Below are 17163 nucleotides of genomic sequence, written 5' to 3' on the forward strand. Positions count from 1 at the left end.
TTTTAAAAGAACAGATGGGTTGAAATGACACATGAAATGTCACAACATTAAGCTAACAGAATGAATTATTGTTTCAAAAGCTTAATTGTGTTTGTCTATTTAATTATACCTCCTCCTGAATTCTGTCTTTTACTTAATAAAGTCATTAGGTAATCAAGAATTTTATATTTGGGTATTATATTTAAAGTAGACATGGACCAGAAAGAGATTTGAAATGTAAAAGTTCAATCAAGTTAAACAAATAATGGTACTTCAGAGACACATAGTGAGTAAAGGGAAGCGAATAGACTGAGGGAGACCTGTGATTAGTGACTTCCAAAACCTTTAAAACGAGGTATGACTTAGGTACTAAATTGCGTGTATTTTTTAACATTCATGATGGTAAAACATTAGATAAATAAGTATGCTATTTAGGGAAGGTGGAGGGGGAGCGGGGGGAGCTTACTCAAATATAATTTGATTAAAAATGACGTTAAAACAAGCAAATATTTACGTTAATCGAGGGGTAGCTGAGGGGGAGAGGGGTGGGGGCTGAGACTTACTTTCGTCAATACAACTATGTAATATAGGGATATATGTATATATATATATATATATATATGTTTACCATTACCACTACCAACAGCCCTTATTACTATGCCTGTTGGGAACTATTTTTTTTTCTTCTCCCTTTCTCTCCCATAACTGAAAAAAAAAGAAATTTTTTTTGCGTTGTCTCTTTTTCCCCTTCTACTCTGTACGTACAACCCACATATACTATTTCATAGGTTTGTTTTGTCTTATTTTTTACAGTAAAATTTCTTTTTTTTTCTTTCCTTCTAATACTAGAACTATATTTTGTTTCCTTTCTCTTTTCTCAACCGTTATTAAATCTTTTTTTTTCTTACTTTCTCTTTATTTCTGTTTACCTTCTTCTCGTCTACTCTGCTCTGCCAAGTGTACAAGGTATATAGCAATGGGATTCACCAATAGTGATTTTGACTCTAATTTTAATGCAAGTTTTGAGCTGAGAGATGAGTTGGCATCATTAGACTCAATAATAGGTGGGCAAGTGATCAGACGGAAAGTGGAGGCACTATCTCAAGAAAACGTAAGGGAATATTTAAAGAGCCTTAACCTAGTGTACCTGGAACCGTCTACAGAAATGAGAGATAGGCTCGTGAGATATTACATAAGGCGTTATTATAACAGTCCAAAAAATAGATAGCCCCATTTAGAAGATCAATTGTACCCAATAACCCAACTTGTAGGTTAGAACTACCTCGCCCACCCCTACCGCAAATACCTAGCAGAAATAGAAGGCATCCTATGTTTCAATTAAATACAACTAGTGAACGGAAATAGATAGAGAATTTGAATAGGAGTTAAAACACCTTTAAAGATGTAGTCAGGCAATAAGTTGAAAGAAATTTACATAACCAGATGTCACCATTATGATTGTCTGATAAGCCACCCAATGAACAAATACCATGGGGTACAAACAATTTAAGTAGAATACGCAACACGAACACACAAGATTTGCTCATCAACAACATGCAGATTAGAAGAGTACACAGGGAACGGAGTAACTAGAAATGGTTAAGTCAGTTATTGGGGGAGGGGAGAAGAATACCTAATGCCACAACAGGAGATTCAGGTGTAGGGGTAAATGACGATTTAGGGGGATGAAGAGAGGATGTGTATCTGAAAGAAATAAAACGGGGAAGTCGAATAAGAAACGAGTTGGGTCCACAAGTCCAATCGACGATTCACCAGCTAAGGAGGACACAACAAGTCGTTTCACCCGGATACGTTTAAACAAGATTTACAAGACGCTTCTAGAGGAGAATACGGTAGAAATCCAAGTCTTTTATTACTGTCAACAAAACTCGAAAGGACCACTGAATCCAGGCATTACGGACACATTGCCTACGCTTCAGAAAGAATGCAACAACATCCTCCCGAACATGCATTAGACACCTTAAGAAGATACACTTTAGATTACGAAAGAAACCACCAGATGAATAAGCAACTAAATTTATACCAAGTGGACAACCTGAATAATCAATCAAACAGGAAATGGGGCAGTACACACTTTAGGCAGAAATTACAAACATTATACATTTTTTACAAATGGGGAATAAAGTTCCACAACGCTCGTGAGAACGATCCGGAAGATTTCGAAGCAAAGCTGAGCAAGTGTACGCTAACCTATGGGTAAACATTAACTAGCGCAGGGATTGTCTCGAAGCCATCTATTGCTGGAAGTGTGGGATGATCGGTAACAAACGAATTAAATGTAGAATTTGTGATACACTGAGGCCAGAAAACTTAAAAGAGAGGACGCGTTAGGAGTCGGTGCTAGCTCTCCGGAGCGACAACAGGCTCCAGCAGAACCTACAACTAAGTTATCGATCGACGTTAGCAAAAATTTTTATAGTTTTATTCATAAGTTCTATTTAGTATGCGCTTGGTGCACGTTCGCAATCGGAAAATTATGGTGGGTTATCCTACAGGAACACGGGTTAGCACAGTTTAAAAAAATGCATTTAACAGGCTTAAAAATACGTGGTGGCGGAATATCTCCCATATTGCGAAGCAGGCGTTCAAGCCAGCAGTTATCAGAGAGTAATGGCACAATGCCAATGGATAAGGGTAAGTTAAACGGTAACGACAGAAGTCCGTGGAAACTTACAGGTTCTGACGGAGTATTAGAAATATTATCTTTAAGTAGCAACCGAGGCATTTTTTCAACTTAAATATTAGCGGGACAAGGGTATCTACGTTAATCAATAGTTGAGCAGCCCATTGTTTTATAGGTAATAATTTTCCCAAAAGATTGGAGAAATTTGATCCCTGCCAGTCTATATTAAAGGTAGCAAATAGCATGCCCACTTCATTGCAAGGCACCTTTAAAGTTGACCTTGAAATAGGTTGAATAAAGGACTCGATTGAGTTTGGACTGGTAGACGGCCTAAAATATAAATAAATCTTAGGCATTGACTTCTTACACCAATTTAGAATTCAGATAGATCACAGCACAGACTCATGGAGTCAAGATAAGTTGATATGGGAAAAATTGTATATTCAATAGCGGAAAGTTTCACTTGTTACTCAGCTGCAGCAGCAGTTAATGGATCACATTTCCTAACCCCTCGGGAATGAGGTGAGTTGACTCAACTTCTGGACAAGCTCTAGGCAGCACTTTTAGCAGTTGACAAGACTTATTCTCGTCTCATCATGTACCACTATTGGCCGAAATTCTACCATGACGCCACAGGATATGTCAGGGCGTGCCAGGAGTGCCAGGAGAATAAGGTTTTGCAGCAGGCTCCGGCAGGTTTGATGGGAAAAAGGAATATCGAACAGCGCTGTATGGTAGTAGCCACTGACATACTGGGGCCAAAGCCACCATCTACGACCAGAAACCGATATGTCCCAGTTTTTTAGGATCTCTTCACGAAGTATGTGGAATTTCGACCTCTCCGGGAAGTAGATGGCAAGGATTTAAGGAAAAAATTCAAGAATTTAATTTTTAACCGGTAGGAAACTCTAAAATACATACCTACGGATAATGGGTTGGAGTTTATAAATAAGAAGATAAAAGAAATGTGCACTAACTCAGGTGTCGAACATACAACAATACCACCGTACCACGGGCAAGCGAATCTCGTCGAGAGAGTAATAAGAACGCTCAACCCAATAATCAACTCTTACCTGGGCAAAGACCATCAACTTTGGGATGTCCATCTTAAAGAATTGGCCTTTGCGATAAACACTATGGAGAACGCATTATCTAAGATGTCTCTGCCTTTTTGAACTTCGGTAGGAATCGGCCGCTCATGAAAGTGACAAATAAACCTATGTACGGAAACCAATTAAATATTAGGAATACTAAGAATTGGGAAAATTGGATACAAAGGCTAGCTCTTATGAGGGATTCAACAAAAAAGCGTATGAATGAAGCTAGGGCTTGCCTAGAAAAGTATTATAATTAAAATCATTGACCTAAACAGTTCCAAGTGGGAGACCTAGTATTACAAAGAAATCACGTCTTGTCCTCTGCCAGACTAAAATTTTCAGCGAAGTTAGCACCTAAATTTATAGGTCCATGAGATTCTTAAGGCATTATCGAAAGTGGTAATAGAGGTTAGGGACGTAGACACGAGTTAAATTAGTAAGGCACACATATCAGACCTGAAAAAGTACACCCCACCCTTAACGAGAAATTTAACCCCTACACGGAGAGGGGTTAGAACTATTTTAACCAGTGACACCTACCGTATATTATTTGCACTCACTGCAGCATGAGATTTACCGCTGCCTAGCACGGGTTTTTTCGGTACCAGCACCGAAAAACATATTTCTAACATTAGTATGGAATAATTCGGTACAACAAGGACAGGTTAAAACAGATTAAACCAGTTCCACCTATGGTACCCCATTTTCAGTCACTGTAGCACGAGCTTTACCCATACCTAGCACGGATTTTTCCCGTATGATCACCGAAACCAGTAATTCTAATATTAGTATAAAATATTTCATAACCCTCAATGATTTTTTTCAGATGTCTGTATACATAGATATAGCCTTGCATATGTCACGAGAGATCTATTATGAGACCAATTTTACTAATCTCTGGGACCATAATTTCTTTGAAAAATGTAATAAAAGAATAGTATAAGGCACATGAGCATACTGATGATTTGTTAAAATTAGAAATAAATTATCAAACATTCTTATACTTATTTTTTCACAGCAGTTATGATTAGTGAAATTCTAAAGTAAATATACCATTAAACTAAATAAAGAGGCAAATAAATTTTTTTGTTCGTTGTAAAAAATTACAAGCTATATCTACTTACAACGTAATCGACATTTTTTTATCAATAAACAGGGTGTTTTTGATCTTCGTATGTAACCATTTTTTTAGTTGTATCAGATACAACACTAAAGCCAAAATAATAATTGTTAAATCCAATAACTTAAATGGTGTTTAGATGAAATATATACTTTCTTTTACAATAAAAATCTTATCTTTTTTTCTAAAAACTGGTCCATTTTAATTAATATTTGCAACAATTATCATTCCAGACTTGTAAATTACATTATTTATAAATATATTGGATAATGTTTTCCCTGATACTACTTGGAGGCAATCCAAACCGGTCAAAGACTATACTTGAGTGGCTGAAAATTCGGTACTCACGGTGGAACCGCAAAAATCCGTGCTAACGCAGGGAAAATATAGATGTCAGCACGAGAATGTGATGTGTTTAGTATTGCCATACTGGTTCTTAACTGAGTGCTGTAAAATACAGTGACAATCAGTTATAAAACTCGTACCAGCACCTTAAAAAGAAACACTCACTATTTTAAGTATTGGTTGTATCATTGGAAACCCCTCTCCGTGTACAGATAATGCCCCAAGAAGCACGAGGTTAAGATGGTCTTGGCTGCTCAGCCAACGCCAAGATCCGAGGGTTCGGGCCCTGTATAACGAACCGAGGAAGGATGTCCAGGCCGAGCAACACCCCTTCGCACGAAGGAGAAGGCGGGTTCCGGTGCCCTGAAAGGTGACGTCGCTCGCAGACTTGGACAAAGTCCGGGACAGGCAACGGTTGAGATGGAAGAGGCAGCAACCGCCAACCAACGACACGTCATTGGTCCAGCTGATTGGGGTCCACGACTCTGATACCACAGCATGGATCGTGGAAGCGAACCAGCCTGACTTGGCAGTCCAGTCTTCCCTGAACACCAGTAAGGAGCGGCCGGAACCGAAGCAAAAGCTGGCGGCAGATGAGGAGGGGGCAGCCCCAGAGTTGCCAGATCACGAAGGCACGTTCTGTCTACTGGAGATGCGGACGAGCTGGGCATCAATTCACGAACTGTCGCTGGCCCCGGACGTGGGGTTCTGCTATAGGTGTGGCCTTAAAAACGTCATATTTGCACAGCAACCGAATTGTCGCAAGATTTCGCTAGAAGAAAGGCGAAAGTCTCTGGCCGAACAGTCAAATCCTTAACCCTTCCGACCCCAATAACTTTTTTTTTGTTTCCTTTTTTTTCTTTTTCTCTTGTAGTTCTTTCTCCCTTTTTTTTCTTTATTTTTTGCCCCCCTCCCCCGTAATGATTTTTTAAAATTTTCTTTCTTCTTAATTGATACTATTGTTGAAATTAGTTTCCTTTTCCTTTTTGATTTCTTTGATTTAAGATGTCTTCCTTGAATAAATTTTTTAGTTTGTTTTTTTATTATTATTTTTAATTACCCTAAGGGGACACACTGAATTAATGAGTAAACAAATGGATATTTTCGTAGAACGATTGTTTTTTTTACCTATCACTTGGACACGCTGACCACACACATAACTTAGTACACTTAACATAATTCACGGCAACATAGTCTAAAATAGTTGACTCACGTAGTACCGATAAATTCGGTTTACCCAATACAGCGAGATCCGCTGGCTATCACAAGCCAAGGTATTGACAAAGTTTGGGCACGGCGAGGCTGGGTGGTCAGGTAAGGAGATTTTATGTGATGTACACTAACACTAGGGCTCGAGGTGCGAGTAAAGTTCATAATAAGACTTATGGAATAAATTTTTTTGAAAAATCTTTTACTTTCACTAGAGTTGTGAATTTTTCTTTTTTTTTTTTTGTATTATTAATAACTTTCATTATCACTAATATACACTTTTTTGTCTTTAAAATCCATAAGGAAAAAAAAAGTCTGTAAATCTCTAAGCGATAGAAAACTATAACTCTTCATTATTTATCTGTAATTAATTTTTCATTAAATGTTTTGGCACACCACAAGCCAGTAGAAATATTTTTAGTAATAATACGCATAGCAACATTCACTAAAACAGTGTGACGTATTTTACAAATATACAAAACAAAGCTGCATAGTGCCGACCAGTTATATCCTATAAAGGTCAAGAAGAAGAAGACGATAAAGAGCACTACACAAACATACACTCACAACAAGTACACTTCCGTAAAGTTTTTTTGTTGTTTCCGGCATCAGGTGTTACGCCTGCAGTTAAACTTAAACTGCGCAAGGTGGACGTAGGGTTTGTGACGTGGCGAATTGGATATATATCCGAACGCGTCACGGAGCCCTTGTCAACAACAAGAAATGGCGAAAATCTCGTAGTTAGCTTGCTCTCTCTCCTGCATGTGGCTTGCTGTAAGGTACGGAATCCCAGTGAGAAGCCTGAAGGTCCCAGCGTTAAGAGTAGCTATAGAGCTTGATCTGACTCTTCTTCCGTGCTTCCTACCTGTATTTATGAGGTGTGTGTGTGTGTGTATGTCAGTGTGCGCGAGCAGAGTGGATCCGTGAGCGACAGCTCTCGGTGTGTCAGTGTTCCGAGAGCAATATTAGTATCATTGGCCACTGTGTAGTGCTGTGTTGGCTGATGGTGTATAGTGGGACGCATAACATACGGTGCTCCTGCGCGGCAGAACAAGAGAGACACTTGAGCTTGTTGCGAGGTTAGCACTGAAGCAGCGCAGCACGGCCTCAGCAGACTCTTGCTTGCCGAGCCACCGTGCAGCAATAGCACCCAGACCAAGTGCCACACACACACACACACACACACACACACACACACACCAGAAAGCTCTCACACGGCCACCCAGGTTTTCCAGTGCCCATGGACACGTACAGCATCATCGAGAAGATTGAGACGGCGGTCACCGGTGATATTCTGGTAGGCGACCTTACGTGGTAATGGTATTGCATGTTGTGTAGTGTGCCAACAGTCGTTCCGAATTGCTCTACCGTAATATAATTTAGAGTCAGCCCGAGTTCCCTATCCCGAGTTATTAAGTGAACGACATCAAGATATAATAAGTTTCTGTGGTAACAGCAAGTCATGATGCATGAGTCGTCGCCTTTGTGGTATGCCGCTCCCTCAATGTATTTCAGATGCATGTTATTTACACAAATAAATAGACAGTAAATATTCAAATATGCCTGATGCCGTGACTTGGTAAGTGTAGCGCCGAGTGCGGCTGTAACAGAGTAGTGTCTCAGTGCTGCGTGTTACAGAGTGCTTCGTAATTCAACAAAAAGCTATTTAAAATTGGTAGCTGTATTGCACTACCTGTTGATGCACTAGACGCTGCACAATACCCCGATATCCCAATCTTTTCTTAAATTCACTATAGTATTAGTTGCATAGTATATAGCAGTTGAATGAAATGCATTAGTTGCAATCCCCAACTAACGCGTTACAATATGTATAGACACACGACAAGGTGGTAAGACTTTACGAACATTATTTGACGCTTTTACAGGAAAATTCATGTAAATTTTATTATCTTATATATCAACACGTTTATATGTTGCATTGTCTATGTTGTAATAAGTCTTATACATGTGTGGGTGATTCTTCTGTAACTTTCTCAGATCAACTTAACAACTTTTTTTTTAAGGTGGTAAAAAAAAAATGTTTTTATGGTATTTTTACTGTACACAACATTAGTAACAAATATCTTAAGCAATGCAACTATAAAATTTGCTTGCCAAAAGTTATACAAAATTTTGTAAAAGTCAATTTTCATCTATTGTCGAACAATTGTATCTCTTTCTAGCACGTGTAGCAAAGCTCCTTCAACAGTTCGAGTGTTGAAGACAAAAAAAGCTGGAAACAAGACCTACTAATGAAAAAAAAAAATTTGTTCGATTTTGTGCATCCATTCAGAAGTTATAGCTGTTTTAATTAGAGCGTAAATTTCGATAATCATGTGATATTGGCTAAAATTCAGTATTTTTTAAAAAATCACTATAACTTTCCATTCGGGACATGAAATTTAAAGATTTTTATTTTAATCATTACGGCTATGTTTTTGCTTTCATCTAAGCTCAGATAAAGCCACCTAATAAAGTGCACTACTTGACTACCAACGTTGAAAGCAGCACCACCGTTTTTGCATTCATGTAGCGCAAAAGGGCCAATTGGGCGAATCCCAGAGACATATGTCTTGTCTTTAAGCCCAACAGTAATGAAAAAAAAGTTTGGCTGGGATTGATTCCTCTAAAACGAAAAAAAAAATGGCTCTTTGAGGTAAGGTGGGGTCGGAATGGAGAAGCTCAGAATGGAATTTTTAAAGTTTGTCGTGCTCGTACGACTTATAGACGTATTACAGTGACTTTTTTTTTTTTAATTTTTTTTTTTTTTTTTTTCTACCGGGTTACCACGACAGCCTACTTGGTCTAGTCGCGGGGGCCACCCACTCACCACCTATGTGTGGGGGTGTATTGCCACACCCATTTTTAAACCTTTTTCCTCACATCCTACCTGAATCCATCGGCACAGTGTGAGTATCTCCGGTGGAACACCTTGCCAGTTAAGCTGACACTCTCTGCACAGATGGTGCATCGGGTCCACTCACCACTGTGTAGCCTTTCCCTGGAGAAGTCTCTAATATTCCAGGACGTCCACTCCTCGCCAGTTAAGCTGGCGCTCTCTGCCGAAGCATAGGATCCAGGCTAATTAGCATCCCTGGAGAAGCCCCATGTTTCAGGGGCCGGCGATCCCAGCCCGACGCCTGGCATCAGTCCGCTAATCACTACCTATAGCCCTAAAACTGTTTCGCATTCACCCAGGCCCGAAAACCTGTGGGGCAAGGAAAAAATCCTGGAATTACTCTGAAGGAAAATTCCACGGAAAAACCCGCCCCGAAACAGCCGGGATTACATAGGAACTTTTCCCGATGAAAACAGTTTTTGAAAAAATCTGCATTTACCGGGAATCAAACCCACGACTCCTAGAACTGCATTGTATCAGTAACAAGCACGCTTACCACTGAGCCAACGCCACTCCTATATTACAGAGACTTGTCCACCCATACTTTATTTACTAACCTCAAATGCAATAAGAAACTGTAGTTTTCGTACCTGCACATATACTTTTAAACGTGACCATTGGTTAGCATTTCCAGTCCAGAAAGTTACTAGTTTGAACTGATTTTTGTTAAAACCGCGATTATGGTGGAAATGTGCGGACAAAATGTATGCAGTGAAGACTTACTCGTCTTTGTCGATTTTTGGTGTGACTAAGGTACAAATCTTATCACCAATAGCTACAGTATTTAATGCTTACACGCCTAAGTGGCATATAAGCCTAATTGTTTACCAGTAAAAGCTTTCATGAGTGAAACTGAGTTGCGGACATAGGTCAGAATGGATAATTTGACTCTAAATGATCGATTATCTCAATGAAGGGATCAATATATTGGTATAAGATAATATGTTAAGTAAAGTCGAAAACATTCAACACAATTTGACGTTTTTAAAGTTTTGGATTTTATTACGGCACGTGAGTATGAGTACTGGACACGATCTGAGCAAGTAACAGGAGAATGAGGAATTTTTTTTTTTTTAAGTACAATCAATGTCACTAATTGGAATTATTTATTCTTTAGATAAGAAGTTGTTTAGTCGAACGCGACTAAATCGAGTACCGCCACGTAAGCGGAGGAGCATCGAAGCTCACAGCACGTCCGTCCTCATCAATACATTGAACTACACTTAAATCATTTTACTTTTATACATTCGTTGCGCGCGTTTACTGTTATGCTCTAGTTTCTCGTTCGCTCTCTCCCTTCAAAACCGACTTATTAGTATACATCGTTTATCTTCGGCATTGTTCGTGTCCTGGCTCCCGAATTGACACTCGAGAAGAATAACACCTCCGCTAATTGGCGCGCATCATTAGTAAGGGGAGGGGGGTCGAGGGAGAGAGCAAGGGCGTCTCTTCTGGGAAAATTCGGTAGGCCTCGTCCAGTCCGATACTTGCCTCTGTACAGAGCGGTCTCCAGTTTTTTTCTGAGAAATCGTGTACGTAGCTTGTCTAGGATAAATTTTGCTCGTTTGAGTTTTTTGAGAAGTTTTTCGTTGCACCACGACGCATTAACGTGTTTCTTGCATTAATTCTTCTTGTTCGTCCGAATTTAATTTACATCCGCGTAACGCGTTAACTTTCACCACGTGCAGTGGGCACTCACGGCGAACGTCCCCACTCGCGGAACCGTGGTACGAAGACGAGGAGGAGAACTGTGCGGACGCGCACTTACCTTCACACTCTCACACAATTACACCTACACATCTACACATCAATTCAAACCAGGTTGTAATTCTTGATGTACTCAATTTTGTATCGGTCGTTTTTTTCCTCTTAGGGGGTTTTCTCGCAAGAGTTTCCTCCTTTGAGCCACAAATTACATCTTCACCAGTGGCTCATAAGTAGTGTTTTTTATTTAGTTCAACCCCACATATCCTATCCTTCGTTTATTAACGTAAGTGCTTTCATAATTAATTCTTTCCATTTATAGTAAAGGTAGTTTAATAATTTAGCTGTTAAATTGTTGCCCTTAAATTTAGAAACTTGTTCGCATCATAGTGTTACTTGTCTCGCGTTTTCTTATTTTGTATTTTGTATTCGCTTCGCGGTTTCCCTCGTTTTCAGTTAATTGATAAATTAGATGGCTTCGTCACTTAGACGCAGTCATTAGGGTAGCACAAGACCCCTGTGCTACAATTCAGAAGTCTAGACGGTAATTTGTTCGGATGTTGTTTTGAAAAAATCATTTATTTACTATGTTAAGTGTCTTCCAGCCTCTTCAGTAATTCTATTACAAGTTTATTTACACAATGGTAAATTTGTTAAAAATTGTATTTTGTTAACAAGTCTTTGGTTTTGATCCATTAAGTGATACAAGACGAATTACGTTATTATAATATGTTTAGAACACTCAAGTGCATAAATTTTATTCTTATGCTCGGCACGTTAAAATAGTGTAAGGGGCCCAAAAAAGTCTGTGGGGGGTTGTGGGGGCGCGCTGGGGGCTTAATGTGGGGCTAGCATATTTTTTACTATGTCAAAATAAAGCGATCGAATTTTACCTTGTTTGGTGTAGAGGGGGGCTTGGAGGGGAATTGTGACTCCCCAACACGAAACAACTATATACGAGTACTATAGTCAGATACATGGTACATTCCACGTCATCGCGAACGCTCAAAATTACATCTTTTTTTTACCTAGTGCAATTAATAATACTCACTGAAAGAAATCCCTTAATTTTTTCATATTGATTGTTTCACCTAATGGCCTTCAGTGATGGTCATTAAATCAGAATTTTCCATCTACATACAAAAATCCATAAATATACTATTTTATCTTTGTGGGTAAGACAAAAATGATCTTTGCTAAAAAATAGTAGACTTCTGCAGTAACATTACGGTTTCTGTTTTTATGTAACTAAGTAGAAAGTTTCTTTAAATTTATGTATATATTTTATTGCGATATAAAACAATTTCATACTTACAAGCAATCTGAAAAAAATTGATACTTATGATTTATAATTTTTTAATTCAACATTGAATGTAATCAAAATACATAATTAATGTTTCCATTCTTTACATGTATTAAATCTCTATATTTACCTTCTGGTTGTTGGGAACACGTAAATTAAAATAACTATGTATTTGAGTACGTAGGGTATTTTGTAAATCCATGGGGGTCCAGGGGTTGGAGCAAAATCTAGGAGTTGCAATAACAAAAAAATGCCCTAATTTTGCCTCATCTCATAGAAAGATTCGCAGGGATGTTTTAGAAATTGGATTAAGTTGTGTAAAATGATACAGGGTTGTATACATGGCTATGCGGGTTTGGTGGGGTCAAGAAAAATTGTAAAGAGATTCAATGAGGGTTTATAGGGGGCCGCAGGGATCGGTGAGAGCCTGGAAAGAAAGTCTCATAAGTTAAAATAAGAAAAAGAACAACTTGTTTTTCTTTAGCTTGTAAAAAAAAAGTTAAATGTTGAAACAACGGAGAGGCATGGATTACTAAAAAAAGTTTTGTTGCACATCAAAACGGCTAATAGATTTAAGTCAAAAGAGAAAAAAAAAGGTAATGCATGATAAGTGGGACAAATTTTACTATAAAGCGACACAACCAACTGCATACGCAGGTAGTAACAAATTCTTGAGTAATGGGAGAAATAAACTTTTGCGGCCAAGTTTAATAAGTTGGCTAGCAAGTTAAGATTCAAGATGCCTTCAGTTGACATACACTCATAAGAAATCAATTTCTCAAAAAAGCTTGTTACCATCCAGGGTAATAATTTATAAATTATTAACTGTTAAAATAATTACTATTCCGTAATTTCAATCGTTTTACATAAATTTGATTTTTAAAATGTCGCGCGCAGTCCCAATTTCAAACTTTGTGCTTGATATTACTGCCTACTGCTTGTTAGGTGGCGGCTACTAGTTTCTGGTAAACGTCGCAAGTATGAAAATAGCTTGTAGTATATCAGAAGGGTTGCGCGACTTTTGAAAATCATCTTTCCAGATAACTCAGTCTAAGTTATGCCAGGTTTTCGCTCAACGAAACCTGTCCTACGGTAGTAGCTAAAGCGATAATTAATTGCAATTAATACTCATGTATAAAACCACGCAAAAAGCTCTGTGTGACGACTTTAACTTCACCTATTCTTGCCATCATCGTCTGCATTGAGTGGCAGTGTTGTCCAACCACTGCGAGGACCAGACAAATACACTGGCTACAAATTATCCTAGACTGCTGCGAGTCATTGCCAAAGCAACTACCCGCGGCACTCAACTGCAGTAAATAAAAAGGAATTTCAGCAGAAGTGCACTACCTCTCAGCACCTAGAATCTCTAGCACAGGGTGCTTACTGCTGCTTGATCCTGACTGCTGATCGACACTCTCGAAGATGACTTCAGCCACCCTTAACTCTCCCTCTTCGTTCAATACCCCCTAACCCCCAAAGGGCCTTTTAACAAGCTATAACGTACGTAACTTTGACGACGTGTAAGAAACTGATTTGTTGGAGCAATGATAACACAGCATGATAGCACCAAGTAATTTGGAACATAACTATGATTATTGTTGAATTAATATTTTGCCATTCCAATTTTTTCCCACAAAAAAGCTTTGTTACTTATTTTTATTATTATTATTACTTTTATTATTGTTATCATTACCACTATTATTATTATTTTTATTATTATTATTATTATTATTATTATTCTGTTGTTTGCATAATCTTGTCTATTCATACCATACATAAAAGGCTTTTTTACTTACATTTAATCGTTGGCTTATATGCTTCACTCCTCATAATAACCCTCTTATAATGTTATAAGTCTCTTACAAAGTGTAATTTTTAAGGGAACAGGAAAGTCTGAGTGGCTTGTTGTATCATCATTTTTAAGGGAAACAATGTTATAAAAATTATTTAAAAATATATTTTTTTGTCGTTTCCATGTTACACTTATAGTGTCCATTCACACTCTTTTGTATTTCAGAAATATGTAATCTTAAACAGCCCATTAGCATAATACCGAAATATTAATTGAACAATAGAAATAGTTGTGCTCTAAATTACATAGTATGTAGCGTTATCATTGCTGTAATCATGACGAAGGAGCAACTAAAAAGGAGAAAATATTTATTATACTGTTCAATTGGACTTAAGAGCTTTAAAAGCTTACAATGGCAGCTATACTTATCTTCTCATGGTAAACAATAACGTCATCAAATACGATTAGGCGAAACCTATCAAAGATAAAGCTTTAAAAAATACTACTAAAGCATTTTAACATATTTTTTTTTAAACTGATGTTCGAACACCTATGTGACTTTAAACGAAAAAAGGTAAAGAATTTGTAAGCTGCAAAATGCTATTTTTCTACAAGAAAAAAAAATTAAACTTAAAGTAGAACACAGTCCACAAACAAAGCCTACGATAGCTTAACGTTTTATCACAACTATTAAAGAAATAAAATGGCAAAAATTAACAACCACAAGCAATCGTCGCTTCGTAGACATTCTCTTAAGTATAATAAAGGCATACAATCGCACAAAAACTTCGTCGACAAAGATGGCGCCAGCCAACGTTACTTTTTACAGTATTTTTCAAGGACCCAAAAACATAAATCAACGTTATGGTAGACATTTTTATAAAAATCTTAAGTACAACGTTGCATATTTCGTTTGTATCAGAAGGACGAGAAGTTTCTTTGTCAAAGTTCACGAAATTGGTTGAACTAATGAGTTATTAAAAATTGTGAGTGAATGCATTGACACGAACATTTTAAAAGAAATTTATAAAGTCAATTTTATAACATGAATTAAAAAAAATGATAGTGTTAGTACGATATGTAGACGATACGTATCTCCGTACGTACGACCTTGTCACAGCCAAGGGGTTAAGCGTGCTTGTGTCGCACGCGGAATCTCGGTGGCTGGGATTCGAGACCATCTCCTGCTCGACGTTTTCGATATGTCGTACATGCAGACGAACTGTGAGTTGAACTGCTTAGTTAATTTTTCAGAAGATTCGATGAACATTAGTTAAACTTAAGTCAAATATTTCAGCAAAAATCCAAGTTTGGGATTTTCTCATTGATATCGCTAGCTGCAAGTATTAAGTTTTTTTCTTTTTCAATGCAATTGATATCGTACCGGACGAAAAAAGTACGTGAACCCACGGAATTTGGCTTCATGACAAAATTACCGTAAATGGTGTATGAACCATAACGAGCTATAAAACAAATAATTCCTACATTAAATAAAAAACAGAAAGGAGCTAGTTGTGTAACAAAAAATAAAATAGGTACATTTGCGACAGGGACATAAAAAAGGAAAAGTCATAAAAGTTTTTAACTACTACAATAAACCAAATCATATACCAAAATGGTACAATGGTAAGAATTGCCTGTTTAAAATATAGCATTAATATATCACTACGCAAACTTGCCAAACTTGCCTGAAAAACAAAATTCATGGCAATCTGACATGTATTATCGAAAATCGTACACTATTGTAAAATTTTCTACACCACAACATTCTTAGCTGTTAAATCTATTGTCAAACACGGTGTGTAGATAAATATTACATAATTATTTTGCAAAAACGAATAAATCATGTATAAAAATTTGTACTAGTCTATCGCAGAATAAAGATAGGTAAACTTATGCTGAGATAAATATTTACGTGACAACGTTTTAACAGGTGGATATTGACAAGAAATCGGCGATAAGAAATCAGTCTTAAGCTTTTAAATTGTTTTTCGTTATTGTATCATTGCAAAAAACTAGTGTATAAAAAAAATAACATTGTTTAATTGTATACTGAGCATTTTCTAACGTAAAATATTTAATAATACTAACCTTTGCGTGATGACGAAGAACATAGTTTATTTTATTACTTTCAGCCAAGGATCGCAGATAAGTGTGCAGCTGAAGAAATCCACTGGTACCAATTAGACCATATAAAATAAATGTCTTATTAACATTATTTTTGCCATTATAAAAATGGTCTATGCTGTATGTGTCGGAAGTGAATGATGAATTCTGTAAAATAATAACTAATTAACATATATGAAAGGGTATCTTACTTCAGATTTAATAAAAAAGCTTCAATACAGGGATGAATTTGAAAAATGGTGTACAAAAATTAGCAATCAATGCTAGTGTGTGTGGTATTACAGATATATATATGTGCATTTCGACGTACATGCTGGTGGGTATGGCTATATTTGTAAAAAAAGACATAAAAGTATTAATACTGTTCTTTAAAATACAATAACAATAAAAATGCTACAAACAGCTTTCATATCACATTACTAACAAAAAATCTTGTGGTATAACATGCAGATTTGTAAAAAAACTTACTAAGTACTATTTATAGGGCCTAACGGTAGCTTTATTTGATAGTTACTTTCTCAAGAAGCTGGCCAGATTTTGGCTCTTTTTTGGAAATAAGCAGGTTAAGAATTTTTCGTAAAAATAAGTTGCCTTATACATAAAAAAATAACTTATCGGCATCCTGGATACTCCTCTCATCAGATCAGCCTGGGAAAAACATCAAACCAATATCTCCTTGAGTTTCTCTGGTTAGTAAGCTGGCACACTTGCTACTAAGTCATCAATGCTTTAACGCTCAGTATTATTAAGAATAATGATAAAAGACTAGTTAGAAAGCAGGCAGATCGAATTAAGCTATACTCACACGTACTATTTAGCTTAAAAAACAATTTTTCCTTTTTAAATTAATACTAATTTTTATGTACAAATAGTGAAAAATAAAAGTCATTTGTATTCGTTTATTCTATCATTGACTTACGTTATACTATTTGTATTTTCAC

At 37.1% G+C, this 17163-nt stretch overlaps 1 protein-coding gene across 2 annotated transcripts in view; it reads right to left on the reverse strand.

Annotated features, from left to right (window-relative positions):
* The window catches only part of Uggt (UDP-glucose-glycoprotein glucosyltransferase), a 544975-nt gene that overhangs the window by 402960 nt on the left and 124852 nt on the right, over positions 1 to 17163 (reverse strand). For both annotated transcript variants that reach the window (XM_089592325.1, XM_089592324.1), the window contains exon 4: positions 16187 to 16369. In XM_089592325.1, coding sequence (XP_089448451.1) covers positions 16187 to 16369 — 183 coding nt within the window. The remainder of the gene's footprint in view (positions 1 to 16186; positions 16370 to 17163) is intronic.

This window comes from Copidosoma floridanum, unplaced genomic scaffold (genome assembly GCF_036245765.1).
Source record: "Copidosoma floridanum isolate Cflo_tuat_1 unplaced genomic scaffold, Cflo_Japanese_pri ptg000016l, whole genome shotgun sequence".
Classification (NCBI taxonomy): domain Eukaryota; kingdom Metazoa; phylum Arthropoda; class Insecta; order Hymenoptera; family Encyrtidae; genus Copidosoma; species Copidosoma floridanum.